We start from the raw sequence: 8,982 nt of genomic DNA on the forward strand, positions 1-8,982 counted from the left end.
TATACACACATATAGACAGACATATACACACATACATATACACGTATACACATACATGCATACACACATTCATATCCACACGTACATACAGACATATACATATATACTCACACACATGTAAGCACATGAGTGGAAGCCAGAGGACAGCTTGTCCCTTGGTTCTCTCCTTTTTACCACGTGGGTCCTGGGGATTGAGTCAAGCTCATCAGACTTGACAGCAAGCACCTTTAACTGTAGAGCCCTCTCATTGGCTGCCAGTTGCCTCTTTCCACAAATTCTATCCATGGTGGAATGTTTACAGTTGTTATTCTCATGATTCCTTCAGCAATAGCGCAGACATCATTTACACTGCATTAGGAGTTATAATTCATGTAGATGTCAGGAGAGCTGGAGGCGTGCATGAAGAAGAGAGCACACTTTCAATGTCATTATGTGGTATTGCCTTAGGCCCTTTTATACACTCCCCTGGCTTTGTCTGAGTATATGTTTGAGGTCTCTCTATGACTGTGCAAAGAAGTAAGAGCTAGGGCTGGGCCACAAAATAGGAAAGTACTTGTTCATCCAAAAACAAAAACAAAAAACAAACAAAGAAACAAACAAAAATAGCTCTAGAGTTAAATATTGGTGCTAGTACTGAACTACACAGCCAGAAGGTATTTTTCTAAGTAAATAACACAATATTGGGGATGACAATATGATCAAATACCCTACAACATAAGTTTGCAATGTTACCTACATTTTATAAATCAAGTCTGACCACCGTTTTGGTTGTTTCCAATCCTGTCTGAGTGCATCATCACGGGAATCCCAAGGAAAATCAGAAATGGGTTCTTGAAGCTGTTGCACAGGGCCAGTATATACCTAAATACCACAGAGGAAACCTTGATTCTTATCACAAGGGATCATTCACCATCCCTCTTGTCACATAACTTATGACAAGACGTCACCTTTCCTAAACTTAGCCTTTTTCCCGAGTGCTGCAGAAGGGAAGACCTGGTGTCAAGGGGTCTGGATTCAAACCACAGGACACTGAATTCATTTAAATAGGTGTAGTTTATTAATGCACACACCAATACAGTTCAACCAGAGCAACAGCTCACAACTGTGTACTGGACATTGCTAGGCCCCGCTCATTGCAAAATCCACATGGGCTGGTGCACAAGTGTTGGAAATGCTTCGGTCTTTGGGCCCTGACTCAGGCCATTTTACACATAATTGTTCCTATTTTCCTTGAATCTATTGGGTCCTATGTGAAGAATACACTTGGGGAACTTGTTAAGATTAACAAACCTCATAACATACAGAACATAACAGGGTATGTGACCAGCACCACACAGTTCAACGTCAGAGTTTTTTGTTCTTTGTTAGTGTTTTTCTTGGCATCCATGATGTGGAGGCGTATTACAGAGCAATAGGAAAGAGCTGGCTGCTGTGTAACAAATTCAATGCTATTAAGGTAGGTATGGGGGCAAGACCTCAGCAGTAGCCCTTAAGATCGGAAGGAGATGATGTGTTTAATAACTGTAAGGAGCTGCCTCAGCTGTGTTTCTCTGCCTGCTCAGTGCCCATTCAACATCACTCTGTCCCTGAAGAGGAACTCAAGGTCTGCCCCCAGCTGCCTGTGAGCCAGGAAGAGGCACAGAAAGGCAAGGCCACAGCACTGGTTTCCAATCCCTCAGTAATGCTGGATTTCCAATAATGTACTTGTATACACAAATACACTGTGGTAAGTTGCAATAGATACTAATCATTTCTCACATAGGGCAGCAGTTGATTGCCTACAACTAATTCTAAAAAAAAAAGAAACCTGGCTCTTGTAGAAATATATAAAGAAATATTTAGGATGGTGGGGGATGAATTCTGCCATGGACTGAACTCGTGGAAGTGGGGTTGGGAGAAAGATGCATGGTTAAATAGCCCACCAGGTTCACATAGTGTCAACTTGATTTAATCTAAGGACAAAGAAGTGGAGTATCTCTGATGGCTTTCTTCTAGTCCCTTTAAAGCATCACTGGGGTTTGAACTCAGAACTTCACACTTCTTGATGGGGCAACTACACTCAAGGAAGCTTAAGACTGTCATAGGCACAGTATTATGCTATATATACAGAGTAGATAATACTAAGATGTTCAGATGGTGATGTCCATTTGTATGCACTCTTAATGTGGACCTAAAAAAAGAGAGATCAAGGTCCTTAAAATAGAAAGATCAGTTCCAGTTGTTTTCTACCATTCCAAACAGAACGACTGGTAGGGAGAGAATGGTAAATAATCGAGAATTCGTAGATGATGCTTTGAATGAAGTGTGGATTTCTGTGCTGGTTTAAAACAGGGTCTCAAGTATCACATGTTGCCCTCTACCTGGCTGGCCAGGATCACCTTGAGCTCAGATAAACCTCCTTTCAGTTTGTAATAATTAGGCTTAAAAGAGTGGCCTCCAAGGACTGTGCACACAGCATTAGCCTTTCACAGTTGAGGTGTGTAACCCACAACTATAGTTTTAGCCATGTTTTTCCATGTCTACCAGCTATTTCAGATTGTTGCTGTTCTATGCCTGACAATCAAGGATGCAGAAAAATAACCTGATACAGAGTAAGGACATGGTGATCACATCTTTGCCTCTTCCGTATATACTGGATGAGGTTTGTTAAAATTCCAATATTGCAAAAAGCTTTATATAGGGCCCATCACATTAAGGGTCACTATGCACTGTTCTATCTAAAATGGCCTAATCAGAACTGACTCCCATATAACACTTCCTGCAATCCTCATATGAGAAGCTTGAGCTTTTAGTTTTGACTTTGTCTTTTCTCGTTCTTTCTTATTTTTTGCTATATAAATTGAGACAAAGGTAGTTAAGGCCATGAATTTGCCCCCAAAATTTGAACTACGGATGTGATCAATCAGTGTTAGTGGGTGCATTCTATAAAGTATTCATTTTTTACTATTATAAATGTGTTTTTCTATGATAAATGTGTTACTACTTTTGTGTTTGGTGTGGTGGCCATTTCCCAGTGTACAGGTGCTGGGACCTTGCTCTATCCACTTAATGATGTTTATAGCCTCATTTTAGACATCTCTGTGCACCCTCTATATCTCTTGTTTATTTTATTTTTCTGATAGAAGCTCATGGTACATCTTACTCAGGCCTGTGATCAGTGCTCCTTTAGCGACATTGGTGCAGAGAGCAGAACCCCACAAGCAGCATGAGGTTCCCTTCACTGGTGTCTCCAATATTGCATTTTCCTCTGCCAACTGGTCTCCACACTTTTCCTAGCACCTTAAAGACTTCAACTCTTTCTCCTAAGGAATTTTCTGGCAATTGTTGATTGCTAAGCACATGACTTCATGAGTGTTCCCCTAATACACACGCATGTTGTAACCTACCATGCAGACTATTTCTTGATGTGATATAAAGCACCTGTACATAATGAGACAAGAGGACTTTTGACTGCATATTCAAACTGGTGTGAAATCTCAGGAAGGTTTAATGGCTTACATTGGTGAATGTGGACAATTTGAGTTAGGATGATACATTTTTTGGGAAAGGTTTGAAAGGAAACATTCATTTAGATGCATAGGAATTACTAAGGTTTTTTATAATCAAGCCTTGAGGAAAATTTGGCTTTGGAAGCAGGAGATGCTCAGTGGTTCTGCCCCAGGAAAGTCTCCTGGAAAGGCCACCTCAGCTTATGCTCAGTACAGGGACAACATTACCAGGGAGGCAAAGTCTGCTCCCCATGACATCTGCTGTCCCTTCTTGGACATTCTATTGTCTCCTAGAGAGTTCTGGCATCCTCTGTGATGTCACCAGTGTTGTAGTGACAACCAGTGCCCTAGTTTCTCTCAGTCTGAGTCTGGCGGTTACAAGCTAAGACATGTTTTCCTGTCTTCGCAAGCGTTTTGGGAGGGGGAACGTCGATTCTGGAGAGACTAGAGTGAAGGAGTCTGGCCTTTCGTCTCAAAGTAATGATGGACAAAGACAGCACTTCTGGGGAATGTGGAGTAAGTTCTGGGCAGTGTATTTTGAGCTTCCTGCCAGGGTGGCTGCAGGCTTACGCTGACCTTTCTAGCAATGGGCCACAACAACTGGAGCATCTGAAAAGGAATTGAATTTCCATGAATATCACAATTCCTGAAAGTCAGGATTTCAGAACTTTAGTTTCCCCATCCCCACTGGGAGGATATGGTAAGGCCAATGCTATTATACTGTGGACTTCTGGTCTTTACTTTTCAGTTCATTTGTTCTGTTACATTGATATAATAACACCATCAGTAGTCATGGAGGGTCCACCTTTTCTGAGTTTAGACAGGGCAGCAATGTATTTCACTATCATTGCTTCTTTAAATACAGTGGGTATCTGACAGTAGTAACAGGGAGAGATTGTGCTCCAGGCAATAACCTTATGTTCTTAGACCTTCTCTGATTTCTTCTAACTGGCAGGGTCATCGTTAGCTTTATATATTAGAGTGTGTGTTACAAACATGTTTCTACAATACCAAAACTATTTGGAACGTGTAGACCAAGAATCAGCCTGTAACCTATTCGCACTTCTGGGGCATTTGGTATTTCACATAGGGACACTGATAAGTCTGTTGAACATATCCTCCCCGGAAATGCGTTTTAAATCCAAAGTTGTTGGCTTAGAGTATCAGGGTAGGGCATCTGAGTGTCTCCAATCACTCAAGTTTTCTGGATGGTGAATTTATCATCTGAGATCTGAAGCCAAAGGAGTGAGGGTCCTGAAACCAAGCTGTACCCTGTTCAGCTGATGATAATCCTGGAGAAGCCATCTCCGTGGTACATGTAAGCACGTGATGTCTGGCATAGGGAACACCTGGCTGCTTATGTCTCTTGGTATCTATAGAGTAGTGGGAGAACTGAGATCCACTGAGGAGGCCTCTTAAGCATAGACCAATCGCCTAGCAGTGACACTGGGTTCCTGGCTTATTCTCCTGTTTAGGCCTCACTGAGGTCTATGAACACTCTATGCATTCTCCCCATGCAGGTTCACTTGTGTTCTTCTACCTACAGACGCTGGGAGAGAAACATCATCCCCTGGCACTGAACTAAGCGAGAATCAGGCCAAGAAGGAAAAGGAGAGGCTGATTAAAGAGCTGCAGCTCATTACCGAAGAGAGAAATGACCTGAGAGATTGCCTGAGGTTTCTGACAGAGAGATCCATGAAGAACAGGTATGAATCGCTCCAAATGCTCTTGTTTCATTCCTGGGTCTGCAAGGTCACCTTCTTATCCTATTAAGGTTTTGGGTTCTAGAAAGCTGTGCCTCTCTAACCACCCTGTGCTAAACCTCACCTCCCATATAGTGGAGATTCAGAACCTGACCCTTCCTGAGGAGTGAGATTGAAAATGGACTCATCTGCTTCCATTTATTTAAAAGCAGAACTTGTGGTCTGAATGAAGAATTCAGGGATAAAGTCAGGGAGAGTGAGTTCCCAGTGTGCATTTGCAAAGCCCTTGACAGCTGGTGGCTTTGCAAGATTGTAATTGCAGTGAGTTTATGGTGAGTCTCTGTACTTGCTAGGCAGGTGACTGAGTGCTGGAAGATCCAGGCAGCAGCCTGGGGTAATTTAGGACTCACCCTGAGTTCATATATTCCTAAATGCCGATGTTCATTGTATTCTATCATTTGGGGCCAGGTCACACTTCAGGCCAAATCCATATTATGAAGACCTGGAGAGAATGGAGGAGGCTGTCATGTCAATTCTGCACAACTTAGAGATGGAGAACACTGAGGTCCATGAGAACAACCATAAGCTGAAGAAGGAGATTACCTTCTCTAGGTAAGTCCTGGTCAGAAAGGCTATCACTTGTGGAATGGCCATTTCTGACTTTCTTTGTTCTGGATTGGACGGTCTTCAGCTCTGGTTCTATCTCTTGTGCTATTTACCCATCAGTGTTCCAGGGTCATTAGGACTCAGTTTTCAGTTCCATAAAAGACTGTTCCTCATCCCAGGATTTTCTAGGCATCTTCAAAAGGCTCTAGAGAGAACAGCACTGATTGAAGTCAGCAGAAGTTTATTAGGCTGACCTGGACCTATGGTGTCACACCAGGTTTTACAACACTCAGTGCGCGGACCACATGGTTAGCATGACCTTCTCTTGGTTCTACTGACCTCTTTTGAGGGTGTTGGCCCAGTACTAATTCATGTTGCCCCCATGCATTGGGCTTTCATGGATAGTTGTGGATCCATGTTCTTTCTCAGAGGTGTGGACACTAATTGGTATCAGGCCAAGCAAACAATTTATTCTTCCCCGAATTAACTCTTTATGTTTTGTGCAGCAGCCTTATATGTATCAAGATGCATTTTATTAAGTCTTCATGGGTATCTGGGACCTGGTAGAGTTAGTGGGACTTGGGAGTAGGAATGGGAGAAAGGGCCAGCATGATCTTACTATGCAGACTGTATTTCCAGAAACCTGCTCAGCCAGCTCCTGATGGAGAACACATGTAGGAAGAAGTTGGTCCCACTGAAGCAGGAGAGCAAGGAGGTACATCTTGATTGTGCACTGAACCAGAAATATTTGGTTGACTTTAACAAGAAAGATAAAGACCATCAACGGCCAGAACCAGCATTATCAGGTAGGGACCTGTTAGCTTAACAATATCTGATAAAATTTGCCACATTGATACATCTTTGCTTCTCTTACCACCTTTCTAATTTACACTCACAACCAGCCAACCACCTCATGTAATGGAATTGTTCATTGCTCTGCCTATGCACAAGTATTCTGGGAAGTTAACCACTTTTCAGAAACTGAATTATTGTGCAAGCATATTTTGCTGCTCTTTTTGAAGCTGCAGTCTAGAAATGGTGACAGATGAATAACATATCATATTATTGCATATCCATGTGATACATTGGATCCTATGTAGAGTTTTGAACAAGTTCTTGGTTCTTTGACAAATGACACTCTGTGGTCATGTGATCTCTTGTGTAGGAAGCACCTTTGGGATAAGAACCAAGTGCAAATGTCAAATTAGTACTTGTCATTGGCTTTATCCTTGGTGACATATGGACATCTCCTTTCTTCCTGCAACCTGATGAGGTCTCTTGCCATTGCCCTGTTCTTGTTTTGCACTGGTATAAGTCTGGGTCCCATATTGTCAGCCCACATTACTGTGAGGCTCTCTGGAGATTTTGCCCTGCCCACAGAGTTAGCAACAATGATATCACTTAAAATGTCCATGTCGACTGTCCAATAGAACTGAGGTGGTAGAAGGCAGCATTCTGACAGCTGGCTTGCATTTCCCCACCAAATCAGTGTCTGAAAAACTGCCTTCCTCTCCCAGGTCTCAGAAAGTGCAAGAGAGCTGGAATTGGACACACCCCAGTAAGAGAGCTTCCTGAAGAATAAGTTGCTTTCTCAGGAGTCCCTGATGACCAACATCCTGAATGGTAACAACATTTTTTGGATGAGTATTCATCCTCTGAGTTAATTTGTCATTTCTTAGAGACCCTAAATTTATATACCACTAAGCCAGCCTGACTGATTGAAGTCTTACTTTCTTCTCAGAAAACAGCACTTGAGAGACAACTTGGGGGACCGCCTTTCATTATGTGTGCTAGAGGAGAAACAGCAATACATCTGTGCTTCTAAATGTTCCTTAAGAATATGCTTTTAGAAATATTTTTGTTATGATTTTAATTGAAGTTTTCTTTTTGTTGTTTCATATTTATATGTTCTTGTTACTATTTTTACTTTCAAATATTTTTAAATATTTTTATTCATTTTAATCCTGTTTTGTTGTAAAAATGTATTTGTTATGAATAAAAATTGAATTCTATCTCTTGACTCTTAAGACCATCATTCTTACTCAAGGGTTCTGTCCCCTCCTGTGGACTTAGAACTGACAGCTACACATGGATCTCTGCATGTTCCATGGATCCTGGGCTAATAAGTGAATTCAAAGTCACCAAGGGGTACTCAGTGTGACAGTGTCTTTTGTGTGGAGAATGTGGCTGTTCCTCGGACACACACTTTATGATGTAATCACTGACACACTTTACCCAATTGTTAGGGTCCATGTGGTTCTTCTGAGAGAGCAGCAGGTGCTCTACCCTGTGAGTCATCACCACATCTCCTGCAGGTGGCTTTTGTTATTCCACATGAGGTGCTGTATTAGGTGGACAGGATCACCTATGATTAAATAGAGAGATCTCAGGAGATGTGTGTTCACAGGGAACTTACTGAGCTGTGCGTGCTCAACGTGTTAGGTTGCCAGGCATCCCTACAGGGCTCTGGTGTCCCCAATGCTCATTGTGGGTCAGGATCATCCTCCAGCATCACTTAGTGTCCATATTAGAGCAGTTCATTCACCTGTTATCAATGATGACCATATGTATTCTGCACATCTGATAAAATACAGAATAGAAACTAGCTTCTTGTAGGCCAGCTTGGCATAATCAGTTTTTTGATTGTTAGCAAGAAAATTATTGTAATCTAAGCAGTTTAGGAAGGAACCTCAAGAGCATCCATAGTGAGTGTAGCTTGCAGCTGTGAACACAGGTTTCTTTTGGAGAGCAGGCCTGTGCAAGCCCAACCGAGGTGGGACAGTTCAAGCTACCCTATTTCCATGTCCAATCTGGGATCGTATTGAGAATGTATTTTTTCCAGGTGACTGATTTCCAATTTGTGGAATTCATCTAACTTGCTGAGAGTGGAGGTGACTCAGAGAGTTAAAGTACAGAAGGAATAATCCAGTATGTCCACAAAAGCTTGCTGTCACCCCAGGGCTTTTAGAAGCTCAGCAGCTAGAGAAGCAATGTAGTATTTGGTTATTCTCATGCTTAGGTCTAGTCATTCACTATAAGCTGACCATGACACAAAAAGTGTCATCTGTGTCAAAACTAGTTGTAACTAGATTTACACCACACTATCACATCACTACCGTATTTGAGGTTCTCAGTTACTATCTAAGAACCTGGAAGAGGCCTGGGTCTTGCTACACAAACTCATA

The 8,982-nt window shown here is 42.1% G+C and overlaps 1 protein-coding gene across 1 annotated transcript; it reads left to right on the forward strand.

Annotated features, from left to right (window-relative positions):
* Window positions 1-3,816: 3,816 nt before the first annotated feature.
* On the forward strand, window positions 3,817-7,817 carry LOC134483420 (uncharacterized). Its single transcript, XM_063278692.1, has 6 exons — window positions 3,817-4,004; window positions 5,035-5,194; window positions 5,660-5,803; window positions 6,437-6,603; window positions 7,315-7,420; window positions 7,539-7,817. Exons 1-5 carry the CDS (start codon window positions 3,878-3,880, stop codon window positions 7,377-7,379), a joined length of 663 nt encoding a protein of 220 aa, XP_063134762.1. The 5' UTR covers window positions 3,817-3,877; the 3' UTR covers window positions 7,380-7,420; window positions 7,539-7,817.
* Window positions 7,818-8,982: the final 1,165 nt, after the last annotated feature.

This window comes from Rattus norvegicus, chromosome 19 (assembly GCF_036323735.1).
Source record: "Rattus norvegicus strain BN/NHsdMcwi chromosome 19, GRCr8, whole genome shotgun sequence".
NCBI lineage: Eukaryota > Metazoa > Chordata > Mammalia > Rodentia > Muridae > Rattus > Rattus norvegicus.